Source organism: Vulpes vulpes, chromosome 7 (genome assembly GCF_048418805.1).
Source record: "Vulpes vulpes isolate BD-2025 chromosome 7, VulVul3, whole genome shotgun sequence".
Lineage (NCBI taxonomy): Eukaryota > Metazoa > Chordata > Mammalia > Carnivora > Canidae > Vulpes > Vulpes vulpes.
Window position 1 is genome coordinate 93,770,844 of NC_132786.1, and position 14,981 is coordinate 93,785,824.

A 14,981-nucleotide genomic window follows, 5' to 3' on the forward strand; every position below is an offset into this window, starting at 1 on the left:
CTTTTTGCCCATAGGTAAATCAATCCGTATTTTTACAAGTGTCTTCATCTACATGATAGGATGAGTAACACACCCTCCCCACACCCCTCCACAGCCCAGTCCTGTGAATGATACTAACTTCAAAGATGTCATCAAGTTAAAGATCTTGAGATGAAGAGATTATCCTGGGTGGACCCTAAATGCAATCACAAGTGTCCTTAGAAGAGATAGGCAGAGGAAGATAGTAGACAAAGGGATGTGACCACAGAAACTGAGACTGGAGTGATGAAGCCAGGAGCCAGGAGCTGGGAGCCAGAAATGTCAGCAGCCTCTAAAAGTGGAAGAAGTTAGAATGAGATTCTCCCCTGGAGCCTTCGAAAGGAACAAGCCCTATACACACCCTTTGATTTTAATAGCTTTTGACTCATTTTGGATTTCTCATCTCTAGGGCTACAAAAGGATAAATTTGTGTAGTTTCAAACCATTAACTTTGTTATAGTAGCTATAAGAAATTAAAACAATCTGTAAAAAGGAGGTTCAAATAAATGACCTCCCAAATCCTAGGATTTGAGAGAACTGCTCTGCACTGTTAGCTTTGTGAATTTTTATTTTTCAGCGTAACTTAAGAAAAATCATTTTTCATTAGTTATTTAGGATATAACATTCTTTGTTGTAATTAGTCTGTTGGGTAATAGGCAGCAAACTCTAGGAGGATATTTCTTTTAGTTTATTTTACCAAGTTGAAGAAAAAAATATTTTTAAATAATTTTCTATGAGTAGCCAATTAAATTAGAAATTGAAAACACAAGAATCTTGCAGAAATCAGCTGCCAGATTTATTAATCTATCTGAAAATAAAAACACAAGCAAACAAAAAGTAGGATAAAAACAGAACTTAAAAAAAAAAAAAAAAGAAAACTTTAGATACATTTCCCAAAAGAGTTTATAATGCAATGTTTTGAACCCTTCCGTATTGGAAATATCCTTAATGTTGGCCAATTACTTATTTTGTTTTGTGATTCACTATCTTAAGCAGAAAAATAATTTGTCCTTAAATATTATATAATTAATACCAGTTCTTCCTTTGATCCCTTAAGATAACTCATAGTCCAATTCCTCCCCAATGGGAAATTAGAACTTGAAATTTGAAAAGAAAAAGAAAAAACGAAAAAGAGGAAAATAAAAAAAGGAATCCTCAATACAATTTCATTTAGATATTTTAAAGACCCACTTTTCATTTCTCCAAATATGTTCTCTTTCCAATAAATCTTCAGCTGAATATGTTAAAATTTGTTTTTATTCTAAGTGCTGTAAATGGCCACATGAGCATAGTGAGGGGAAAAAGTTCTCATTTTTAAGGCATTATTAGCCCAAATGGGCCAAATGATATATAATGTATATGCAGAACAATCATTGAAATCACAGGTTACATATATACGTTGAAATTAAAATAGTTTTTTTTTTTTTTTTTTGTAGGATTAAATGTGAGTAGTATTGATTATGGTATGTAAGTTTCCCAATACCTGTTCAATTTAGATACAGGAGCTGTGACCTGTGCCATGTTGGAAAATCGGTAGCCAGGCAATCATCTTTCATCAGTCTTTCCTGTGCTTGTTAAGGAATGCTTTTATAAGTTCATTTTGGCTTTGTGTTTAAGATATTTTTCTTAATATTTCATTATAGACTCTTAAAAAATGTTGTTCCTCTGGGATATTGATGGATTGAACAAAACTCATGCTTCTTGTTTGAACGGTTTTAGCAAGCTATTCAAAGATATTATAACACCACTTACTTTTTTTTTCCAAGGTGAATGAAACAACATATCCTGCTTTCAATATTTTCTCCAAATGCCAAACAAAAACAAAACAAAACCCTTTGAAACTTTAAATCTTTAAATCTTCTTTCAAACAATCCAATCACATTTACACAAGAGTCCCAAACAAGATGAGGATCTGTGCCAGCACTATGTCATACAACAACTTCCTCAGATTCTTCGACAGTTTGTAAATAATTTTCTATTTCACCAAAAGTTACAAAAGTTTCCACAGTTTCCCTTAGCAAGCTGAAGCTTACTCTTCATTTGTCAATGTGCATAAAAGCTGCTTATAGCATAGCATGGCATAAGCTATTTTTTAAGCAATAAATGGTTTGAGTCATCTATTTTGTCCTGAAATGCTATCTGTAGTTAACTGCATTGCTTATAAATGGTCATAGTAAATTCAGCATGAAAGAGAATATTACAGAAAAGACAGCAGCAGAAGCATTAGCATTATCTAATATTTATATATGTTATCAACATAACACAGCAGTAAAAGGTTTAAATGCATATCAACGGGTACCATGTCTAAAAATTACTATAGTACCTATTTAGTGTATTGGATATTTTTCTTAAGGAGTGCTTGCTGTATCTAGAACAGCATAATACGTGATTTAGTACAGTTAATTCTTATCGATTAAATAATGTTTCTTTATGTACTGAAGGAAGTGAGATAGATATTTTTTGCTTCATTGTGATCCCAGATTTAACATTTAAATGAAGATCTCAAAGGACCATGACATATCATTATCTAACTGAAACGGGCTTCAAAATATTTAAACAAGAGTATGATGTGTGTCTAGACAGCAAGGTGGCACCAGGTACATGGGATGCTACTGGCCTGTGACTCGATTTGGAGCCAGAGTCCAAAACTGTGCCCCTCATTTACAGTCATGGTGATCATCACTCAACTTCAGAGAGAATGACCCATTTTATGGTTATCCTCTGTGAGTCATACAGAAAGCAAAACAAAACAAATAACAGCAAATGCGATCTCTAAATACCTTTTTACAACAGGTGCAAAACCAGTCATTTCTAACAATTAAACTGCCATTTACAGTAGGTTTTTTTTGTTGTTTTTTTTTTGTTTGTTTTTTGTTTTTTGTGGATTTTTTTTGTACACCTTGCAGAGACTCAGAAATGACAGGGGAAAATGCCCAAGGCAAATAGTCTCCAAGTGGATATTTACACAATGTGAATTAACTGTACCATAGATACCCAGAGAAAATGAACATTTTCTTATGTTGTTATGAAATCAAATAAACATGATATAGCTTCATCATACTTAAAACCTGTAGGACCCCATCCCAAGCCTAAGTAAAAAGTAATCCCCATATCCCCCCACCCATTCACCCATTATTTTCCTGTTACACAGAATAAATGTTTAGATTACTCCCACCCACCCTCAAATAAAGTGCGCAGTCCATGGCAGACCATAGAATAATGCAACAGTAAAGCCCCTTTTTGTGTATTATTATTTAAAAATAAAATACAAACAACGAAAATCAAACAAAGATTGAAGAGAACTCAGAGATTCTCTGCATCCTGCAAAAAGAGGTGAAGCGCGAGGAGGCCCTGCGTGACTGTCACTTGGGTTAATATACATAGCCTTCATTGTAGGGGTGGGGGTTGCAGCAGCCCCCTTCAGGCATGTAGGCCATGCTCTCGTCAAAGTGAGACAGAGGCACTGTGTCCTCTTCATTGATGTGACGTTCCATGTCTGTCTTCAGCAGTGGGCGCTGATTATCTGGAAAGGCCATGGAGAACAGGGCTTCCGGATCACACACAAATTTGTAGACATATCTCTCTCCGGCCACCTGATGAAAACACAGAAGAGAAAAATCGATCCTTATGTATGGTGTGGGATGTTAACTAACTAGCTTCCTGGGGTGATTATGTCATGATATATGCAAACAGTGAATCCCTATGCAGACACCTTAAGTCAGTTAACCTCAGGTGAGCCACAATCTTGACCATCCCCAAATGGTAAAGAGCAGAGAAAGAAAAGAACAAAAATATGGTTATACACCAGAAAGGATGCATAACAAAAGGAAAGTAACCAAGTGTTAGCAGGTATCCATAAAAGAAAAAAAAAAAATCTTACTTTGTGGAATACACTTCAGTCCAATAGAGGGAAATGAGACCTTGAGCAATGATTGACCTTGAGTAATAATTACATTCATTCCAGGCACAGCTAGAAAGCTTAGCAGTTTGTTCATTTTAACATAAAGGTAAACTTACATTGTTATTTGGGGGGAAAAAATCAATGATTTCATGCAAGCATCTCACAGTGAAATTTTTTTCCTTTGCTTTAGATAGTAGTATCTTTATAAAATAACTGGACCTTTACAACGTAGTGTTTCCCTCTAAATATTAGATTTCTGAAATTCCTTAAAAGAAAAATGTGCTGTGTTCCTAATAAGACTAGACTAGTGACTCACTGATTCAAAAAAAGAACTGGTTCTTTTTTTTCTTTTATTTTATTTGGGGGGTGGGGGGAATGACTGCATATTTCCATCTAAAAAAAAAAAAAAAGAAACAAAAACCATAAGATGCATAGCCTTATTTAAATGAAAGATGGATCAAGAGGACAGCATGATCCTGGGTACATCACTTTTAAAAATGAAGGCAAGATGCATTAGACAGAAGTTAAGGATGTGTGTAAAGTGTCAAATTGAAGTAAGAGGTGTAAAAAAAGTGAAAGGAATTTAAAATATACAATGATAGGGAGGAAATGAGAAACAGAAATGTGACAGCTGCCTGAAATAAAGGAGAAGTAGCATAATTTGTAGGGAATGACATGTCCCAAACTTAAATTTTGAAGAATAATGTTTCTCTAGGAAATTATAAACAATTGAATGGAACAAATATGCACCCTCCTTCCCCATTAATAGACAAAACAGAGGTTCTCAAAAAACTGGGGCAGGTTGGAGATGGAGGGTGGGAGTAGGTGTGTGTATGAATACAATTCTTCGTATTGACATTGAGGTAACTCTTCATGTAGATGCAGAGATTAGTAATTTTAGAAAGGTGAAAATTATTCAGTGCCTCTGGGTTCCTAATGTATCAAAAAAAGGCACTGCTAGCTGCTTTGTGATGTAGGAGAATGCTAAGTTCATGGTTCACAAACTATCTGTATATGTTTGGAAAATAAGAATCAACTACCAAAGACTGCTACTGTTCTGGACTTAAGATTTATAACATTTTTTTGTCCTGGATTTTTTACCTCGGAACAGGAACCAATTTAGAGGATCCAAGTAATCTGAATAGTCTTAGGTTTGAAAACAGTGAGCATTTAGTTTTTATGAATTTGGATGTGTTTTTAACCGGGCCTCAGTTCCTCCTTTTTTGTGAAATAGAGGTGGGAACGGCTCCCTTTGGAAAGCCTTCTGTAAAACTGAGACGGACAGCTCTCCGGTACATTGCATGACAAACAGAAGAGTTGGCATAAATTTACTTACCTCAGCCCCTTATAAAAAGGAAATTAAGTTCATAAAGGTGAAATTGCCATAAAAATAAAACTTGGCAATGTCAGAAACAAACCCAAGATATGAAATCCTAGTTTTCCATTTTTTCTTTATTCAAACCAATTTGAGAAAAAAAAAAAAATGGCCTGCATATTTTAGAACATTTAATAACCTGCTTTGTTTTGTTTGGAGCTGCAAAGAAAGAGGTATTTGCTTTACGCTACTGGTAGCTTTTTTATCCAACCTGTTGCTATTGGTTATAATTAGAACTGATTTGAAAAATCACTATGGGGAATTAAATGTACAACATGCAATCAAGATTATAAAATCTCTTAAGGAGTCTGCCTTGACTCATTGCTTCCTACTATTTTTCTTATGAAAAAACATTTTTGAAACTACTACTATGTTAAATGTCAGAGTTTAGAACAAGGGCTGATAATTACCATGGGAAATAATGTCTTTCATTATTAGCAATACGATTACAATCTAGAAAATGCTGCACATTAAATATACCCAAAGTGCAATGCTGAGATAGATAAAACATGAATTTTATAGGAGAGATGAATCAGAAATTAACAAGGAAGTATCTTTTGAACTGTGCTTTGAAAGACTAGATATTTGAATTAGGTGTTAACTTTTTAAATATCAGAAGTAACAGATAAACTGGAGGAAAATTAAAAATTACAGATCAAGTCAAAAGAAAATAATGATCTATCCTTATATAGTCCAGAAATAACTACTGTTAAAATATTTGCATAGATTTTCCTGGGAATTCCTAGGTTTTGAAATAGAAGTGTACACGTATAGTCTAAAAGCCATACTCCAGGCACCTGGGTGGCTCAGTGGATAAGCGTCTGCCTTTGGCTCAGGTCATGGTCCCGGGGTCCTGGGATTGAGTTCCATGGAGCCTGCTTCTCCCTCTGCTTATGTCTCTGCCTCTCTCTCTGTGTCTCTCATAAATAAATAAATAAAATCTTCAAAAAAATAAAAAGATAAAAAATAAATAAAAGCCATACTCCATCATTTTTTATCTCTTTCAGAGCTACTGAAATAATCAGGGTTTTTTTTACATGTTTAGATTCATTTGATTATTTTTATTTCAATGTCTCATCTTTCCATTTAATTTTCCTTAACATACACCACATACATACATAATGTTAAGTTTATAAACAAGTGTGGTCATATAAACATTTTCCCCTACACACTGAAATATAAAATTCTACATCATAGGTTTTTTTTTTAAGGGTAGCATAATTTTCCTCTGAATGGCTCTGTTGGAACTTATTTAACCATTAGATTGGTACAGATGTTAGGTAAAAATCAGAAGGTAAGAACTATAGAGAATCATAGAATCATAGCAGTGAAGCAATGAGGGAGTCACAAGCGTGTCACACAGTAGCAAGTAGAATGGCTCAACAAGTGAAGAAGAGTAAACATACTGTAAAAACTGTAAAAAGCCTTCACTTCTGTGCTAGTTACAAGTAGACTTCAATTTTATATGTTTCATCATCAAACAACCTATGCTTTCTTATATTATGTAGCAATACCCCAAAAGGTCTGTCACATACAGACACTTTGCTATTCTATATTAGCTGATAAATAAATAGTTGCAAATAGTTTCTTTTACCTTATTTCATTTAATAATGACAACAACTTCATGAAGTAAGAACACCACCAGTTAGCAGGAGAGGAATCTGTTCAAAAAGTTGATTCCTTGAGAAGGCAGCATGTAAACTTAAATCATGACTGTGTTTTCTGTGACAGCACCTCAACACTGCCCAGGGAAACTGGCGAGCACCTACAGTGACAGCCCACCTGACCGCCAGAAGCATCTAGATGGTGAGGGAAATGGAAGGAATGGAATGCATCTGGAATGATGCACTGAAGGGGTTTGGCTGCAGATGGGAAAGGTGAATGAGAGGAAGGGAGGAATTAAAAACAACCCCAGTGTTGAGGTGGAGAAGACAGGGGAGCAAGTAAGAAACGGTTACACATCTTGAAGGCGAGATTCAGGGAAATAGGAAGGGAGAGACTAATTGAGCCTTATCTTTCAGAGATTTTGGGCATTCTGACTCGTGAGCCAGCAAACTCCAGAGCACTGATTTCCTTTGGTCTAAAAACTCAATGATGCTGTTCCCTCTAGTCTAGTATGTTTCGTGTAGCAACTGGTCTAGTTTTTCTTGGCATAACTATAGTGGTATAAAAATATGCCACAATCTGCAATATATAACTATGTTTGTGTCCCCCAACTGAACAAAGGATGCACAATAAAAGAGTAATGTTCACAATGGATAGATCATAAACTTAGTCCACAATCTAGACATTGGAATGAATACACATGCAAGGCTAAAACATGTAATAATAACAAATATCCAATGTTTGATCTTTATTCATATATTCATGACCTTGTTCAAAATTTTACTTTGTTCTACTTCATTTGTTTTATCTTATTCTTTTTAAATGTACTTTTTTTGTACTTCATTTGTTTTATCTTATTCTTTTTAAAGCCACCTTCAAATATTAAAAGAAGCTCATTTGAAATAAAATAAAATACATTTAACTCAACTTCATTCACCAATGAAATAATATCAAATATCGATTTTGAATAAATGGTTTAGGTTTCTGAGCTGTCAAGCAGCAAAACTGGGCAAGATTTCAAACAAGAAAAGATTTTTCAGGAGAACAAGAAATGTTCTGAATGTTTTAAGCATCAAAACACGGAGGGGAAAAGTAAGAATTCAGAATCTATAAACAAAGGCATTTCAAAATTATGTCATTGGGGAGAATACAGCAGACTACCAAAAACTTCTGGGAATATGTGGGAATATTAGTACTGAACCAACATTTTTTTTTTTTTTTTTTTTACCAAATACGGTAGAGTTGGGACCTCCAGAAAATCCACTAGTTTCTATATGACATTATTACATAGGAGTATAATGCTCATGAATTTATAAATAGAAAGGCTTGTCATACCAAAACCAAGAGCTAAGCATATGTTAAAATGAGTGAAAACCTTGCTTCAGCAATGCGATGATATGTGGCTTTTAAAGTATGACATGCAGATTAATGTGCAACATTTCAATGAATTTTAATGCTGTTGTAGCTGCTCACCTTTTGCATGATTCCTTTCTCATAATAATAGCGAAGCGAACGGCTAAGTTTATCATAGTTCATAGCTGGCCTGTTTTTCTGAATGCCCCAACGCCGGGCCACCTGTCACCAAAACAGAATTACATTGTAGTGTTAAGCATTACCTTATCGAGATATTTCCTAAAACATTAGTAAATTAATCAAGGATTTCCAAATCTTCCAAAAACACATCCAAATTAAAGACATAAGTAAAGAGGCAAAAGCTCTCATGATCTGAATTTTCCTGTGTCCTGGTTTGCTTTTAAACCAGGCGTGCAGTGATCATTCTGAAACTTCACAATAGAATTCTTTGTCACTATTGTTTTGGATACAAAATTAAATGGAAATAAGGGGATGTGTTTACAATGGGAATGAACAGGCTGCAATTCACTAAAACGAGGCAAGTTTCCCATTGTGAGATCTACTGCCTGTTGTTTCCTTCTTAGTTTTTCAGATAAAACCTATAGATCAAGCACAGCTTAGTGATTTGTGAAGGTGTTTTCTGAGGTTATGATAAACTAAAGAAAAAATACCCTGTTAGATACTCAATGAAACAGTAAACAAGTGGCACTGTGTGTGTAGCAAAGGAAACAGTATACAAATTCATAATCTGAACTGCAAATAATTTTTATTGCCTGAAGCAGCACCAGAATAAAACTGTAACCAATACTGAACTGAGGAATTAAGCATTCATTTAGAGAACAGTAATTGGACACTAAAAATAAAAAGGAAGTAGAAAAGGTCACCATGTACATGAGTCCACAAACAAAAACTTCTAAAGCAGAATGTCCACTTTGTTGTTTAGTGAAAAATCTCAGAGTTTTTGAGAATGCGGCTTTGGAGGAGCAACCTCTCTGGCAAAGCAGAGCTCTTCAAGGAAACCTCCTTCTGCAATGTGTCTGTATCCCCGACCTCACCACCATCCTAGGCTGCCTGAAACGCTACGTCCAACAGTGTAGCTTTGACTTTGCCTCTGCTACCCCAGTTAGAGACGGGTTCTCATTGATTTCCATATTTTATTACTCTGAGCAGAAACTGCAGCTGCCATGCATACCTAGGTGACCCCAAGAGGACGTTATCTAATAGGGTTAGGGTTTTCCTTCATTTCTATGAAATTCCAAGTTGCTGCTATGTCACATCCTATACTAAAAATAAAATGCTTTTCAGAGAGATCATTTCTGTCTCCTCTCCTCTTTATTAGCAATAACCTTTCCCCAGGGTTTGTTTTTTTCTTTCAAAAATACTGATCCTTGCTATTTTCTCCCCCTGCTAATTTGTATTTCCTGAATGAAGATACAATGTAATTTAGCCACTTGCATCAGTAGACTTTTTTAAGAGCAGAGAGATGTGATGTAACAGGAACATGATTACATATCCAAGCAGTCAGCATGGCAGGTATATCTGAATTTTCCAAAGATAAACTTCATTTTAATGTAAGTGTTCTTAGCAATAGTGAAATAGGAGGGTGGCAATAAGAAATGAAAGCAATACTTTCTAAATAAAATGTCTTTTAAAAACCTAACAATGCGGGGGGGCACCTGGGTGGCTCAGTGGTTGAGCATCTATCTGCCTTTGGCTCGGGTCATGATCGGGTCATGTGGGTCCTCAGATCCCACATTAGGTTCCCCACAGGGAGCCTGCTTCTCCTTCTGCCTATGTCTCTGCCTCTCTGTCTCTCATGAATAAAAAAATTAAAAAAAAACAAACATAAAACCTAACAATGGGCATCAGCAAATCTTTAATAGACTTGGCAACTGAACAGCACGCAAACATGGAAGGGTCATAAAAATAAACTACTAATATTTCCTTAAATTAAACACAAGTTTCTGACTACCTTTTCATTTATAAATGATTCTCCTCTAGAGATTCACCAGGATGCACATAGGAAGTAAAATACTTGCAACCAACTTTGAGACAACCCAGTGCAAGTCTCTAGGGAGAGAAAGATAATTTTTTGATACCATCAGCAGAGTCTGATTTTTAGGATGCCAGTTAATTCTCAGCACAAGTGGGTATTAGTAGACATTTTTAAACAAAAAAAATATATTCTTCGAGCTGTTTTTACTTGTTCAATGTCACATTTATCATAAAGGGAAGTGGGATACACCACTATGCCTATGGGATGGTCATGCAAGGTAAGTTCTAGAGATCTGCTCTACCACAGCATGCCCACAGTTAACAATACTATATGATACATTTAAAAATTTGATAAGAGGGCAAATCCCATGTTAAATGTTATTACCACAATAATAAAAATAAAAAAGATTAAAACTTAAAATCAATAGGTAATACAGATCATTTCCTAGATAGCTTAGACCACGTACCAACACAGAAAGCCCAGTTGGCCCTCATGTATGAGCCACCAATCACTGCTACCTCCAGCACCACTAAAAGCCAAGGCAGCATTCTCAACATGGAATGGGTGCAGTGATGGCAACACTTTCAGTAACTTCCTTATGATACTCCTTCAACTCCGACTATTAATAAGGAAACTGAAAAGGCAACTGAACTATAAAAATCGCTCTAGGGATGCTGGAGTGGCACAGTCAACAGGGTCAGACTCTTGATTTCAGCTGAGGTCATGATCTCAGGATCTCGGGATCAAGCCCCACATTAGGCTCTGTGCTTAGCAAAAGTCTGTCCTCTTCCTCTGCTCCTACCGTCATTCATGCTCTCTCTCAAATAAATGAAGAAAGTCTTTGAAAAAAATCACTCATATTGTCAAATGAATTAGAAGGAAAATATAATAGCTCAAATATTAATTTATTTTTAAAAATCATGTTTGAATACCCAACAGTAAACCTGGAAACCATAACTAGGTCCTGGTTATCAGACTTCCTAGTAACTCATGTAGCTCAACAACTTTGAAAAGCTTTGAAAGACTTCTTCACTGAGTCCTAGGGATGTTGTACTATGTGAACAACTGTTCCCTGAGACAAGTCCCTCGGATCCATGATTAATTTGAAAATAACATCTCATTATCTCAAATATCTCAAAAAGAGAGCTGTCAAATAACATGCGCTTGCTTGAGTTACTCAAGCACACTGAGCAGATCATCAGCACAAGACAACAGGCTTCCTCAATATCATTTTAAAATGCAAAATGAACTAGAAAGAAATGAACCAATGAGTATTTCCTACAAGGATGGCTTCAGAGGCAGCTTTCAGGAGCTGTATTGACACAGACACTCAAGGAGCTACTGTGTGGTTCAAGAAGGAGGGTGACCATGGGCCACAGAGGCTAAAGGAATTTCACAAATGCTTTCCAAAAAATAAATGTAACTGGTACAGCCATTGTCTAATGGAAGCGACTACAACAGTGAGCAATGCGGCATTAGAAACATGTTTTATTTTGAACAAAAGCCATAGGAGACTTAGTACTTACTGAACAATTATCATTGAGTCAGTTACTGCTTGGAAATGGTCTACTGACTCTGAATTACTTGGCCTTTTTATAAGTCATGAGTCTACTGCAGAAAAGGTATCTAAATGTTCGTTTATTGTATTGAACAGATGTAACTGTGTCTTTCTTGCAATTAAAAATCACTGAAATTTAGAATCTGATAGAAGTTAATGGTCATCTGTTCAAGTCTTCTTATTCATGATTAAAATGAAAGTCAACAATTGCTAAATAAAAACCTTAATGATGTTTGTAAGAACTTTATTCTTCAGAGATCAGTAATTACCAACATAATTCAGAAATTTTTCCACCTTAACAAATATATGGCAGGAAAAAAAGTTCTGTTTCTGCTCACTTTATTTTAGTCATAGGTAGAGGAAAGAACTGATAGAAATTGCTGTTGGATATACTCAGGTCTAGGATGAACCACCTCTTGCAGCGATTATTAACATGTTTGATGAGGTGAAGAACACACACTCCCATCATGTTAAAGGGCTTTCAAGTTACTTTACATTAAGTGTTTCTAGACTCCATTTGTTAGTGCTTCACATTTTTATGGGTCTTTCACTTACATCATTTAAGTACATCTACATAAAAATGAATTTCCTTTGAGAGCCAAATTAAGCCTTAGACACACTATGAAATTCAAACACCCAAACACTTAGCTCATACTAGATAATGGATATTTTCAAAGTCTGATACTGAGCCCTCTGTGTGTTTGGTGGAGGGCAATGGAGATACAAAGCTAATCCCTCTAGACTACTAGTGTATTCATGTCATCTGAAGTAGACATAATTATGCTAACCAGCTCCTCTTATTTCAAACTTCTTTTAATACAAATTTGAATCAGAGAATCTCTTAAATAAGGAAAGTAACTTATTTTCTGGATATCAAATGAGGACATGTCATCTGATTATGCATGAATACATGGTTTCAGAGGGCAGAAAATTGAAGATGTAAAGTCCTATTAGCCTAGATTGTAGATGTCCAGTCTATACTAATCGAAACTAATCACTTTGGGTTCAAAATTAGCTGGATATCTTACTAAGTTTTACATGTTTCTGAGGCATTTAGACCCTACAGCCAATATGAGCCATCATAGGCATGCTAATTGAAAGTCGTCCATTGCTTTCTTGGCTAATGTAAACTAAAGTCAATTTTAACAGTAGCCGAGAAAGCACCTTTAGTAAGATACAAACATTTTACATAAAAGTCACCTTTCTATAGAGGTCCAAAATGATATTAGTGGGTTATGCTGTAATAATGGTAGTAGTTTTAAGCCTCAAGCTAGACCTGGGGAGAATAAAAATTGAACTGAGAAGATCTTCAGGAAAACTCCATTTGTACATGCATAGGGGTTGGGAGAAGGCAGCAGTAAGCCAGGTGAATAGTTAGTTGAAAGTGTGTTCCATTTATCCATATTCTCTCTCTCTCTAGAATTATCTCATTCTGGTAATTTCTTAGTTAATATGGTGATACTCTCTCCTTACCCTCCAATGGAGTGTACACAGACCAGCTGACTTGAAAAGATATTACCAACAATCAAAGAGAAACAGTGTTATTATTAGGTTGGCATTTCCTAAGAAATACTTACTGACTAAGAATTGTCTACTGTGGCCTTTGTGTGCCTTTATCCCACAGCAATTTCTCCCCCACCTCCTCTTGTGCACGACTTTGGTCTCTAAATGTTCCTCTCTAATCCCTTGACAAAATCAAGATTATCCAAATAATAACTTTCTCAAGAACAATTCCTTCATGTGCAAAACTAGCTGACTGTCAACAGACAAACCCTCTCTTCTTCCAAGAATATCAAACATCCACAATTTAGATATTCTTTTAGAGACTTCCCAACAATCATATTCTTGAATCAAGTCTAAAACCAAGTCTAGCTGGTTTTCTACAACATCAATCCTGCAGGATGTCATTCAACTGGAAAAATCGTGCAACATATTTATTGCTTATTTTAAATGTAGACATACTTTTCCTTTGCCCAACTTCTAATTCAGAAAGTTTCCCTAAAGTTTTAAAATTAAAAAAAATAGGGGATCCCTGGGTGGCTCAGCTGTTTAGTGCCTGCCTTCCACTCTAGGCATGATCCTGGAGTCACAGGATCGAGTCCCACGTCGGGCTCCTTGCATGGGGCCTGCTTCTCCCTCTGCCTGTGTCTCTGCCTCTCTCTCTTTGTCTCTCATGAATACATAAATAAAATCTTTAAAAAAATAAATAAATAAAATGAAATAAAATTTAAAAAATACATTTTGGCACATTAATCAATATGTTTCTTTATATTATAATATATCTGATTTTCCTAATGAAAATCTATTAGACCCACCTCTTCAGGCTCAATCAGTTTAAATTCCATGCCTCGCCCAGTCCACGCAATGAAATGAGAATTTGAAGGGTCATCCAGAAGAGCTACCAAAAACTGCCAGAGTTGAAGTGATCCCCGCCGCTGGTATGTGGGTCCTTCCCGATACATTCCTGGCTCCTGTTTGATGTCTCCTAAATTAAAAAACATTAAAGTTTCTATTACTAGCACTATTAGGACATTTACGTAAAATTTTCATTAGACCAATCATTAAAATGGTTAAATCACAACCACTTTATGGGTTTCTATGAAATAAAATGTTACCACTAAATAGGGCTTTAAAATAGTTAAAGGATTTCCTGTAAACCAAGAATCTGTACAAACTTACAAACAACTATATATAACATATAAGGGTCAGAATAAATGCACACAGATGCAGAATAAATTCACATGTATAATTTACTCATTAAAATTTTGTGTAACTATCTGTTTGTTTTCACTTATTTATTTAAAAACCATACCATCTAATCACACTTCTTTTTGTTTTATTGTTAATGACATTATTCACTGCTCTAAGCAACACTGAAGAAAAAGTATTCAATTTTAAGCTCTGGGCGCTTTATTCATACAAATTCTGCAAACTATAATTTGTAATACTTCAGGGGCATGCACATGAAAAATGCAAATTTTAATGCAAATATTTCAAAGCAAATTTGTTTATTCATCCATTCATTCATTCTAAAATATTTATTTATTTGTGAGAGAGAGAAAGAGAGCAAGCAGGGGTAGGGGCAGAGGGAGAGAGAGAGAGAACCTCAAAAAGACTCCAGGCTGAGCACAGAGCCCGATGTGGAACTCGATCACATGACCCTGAGATCATGACA

General features: G+C 35.5%; 1 protein-coding gene across 8 annotated transcripts in view; it reads right to left on the reverse strand.

The window, feature by feature from the left end:
- Positions 1–792: 792 nt before the first annotated feature.
- ETV1 (ETS variant transcription factor 1) overlaps positions 793–14,981 on the reverse strand; it is a 94,308-nt gene continuing 80,119 nt past the window's right edge. For all 8 annotated transcript variants that reach the window (XM_026003869.2, XM_026003868.2, XM_026003870.2 and 5 more), the window contains 3 exons: positions 14,122–14,291; positions 8,373–8,474; positions 793–3,611 (listed from right to left, as the gene is read on the reverse strand). In XM_026003869.2, coding sequence (XP_025859654.2) covers positions 3,390–3,611; positions 8,373–8,474; positions 14,122–14,291 — 494 coding nt within the window. In that variant the 3' untranslated portion in view covers positions 793–3,389. The remainder of the gene's footprint in view (positions 3,612–8,372; positions 8,475–14,121; positions 14,292–14,981) is intronic.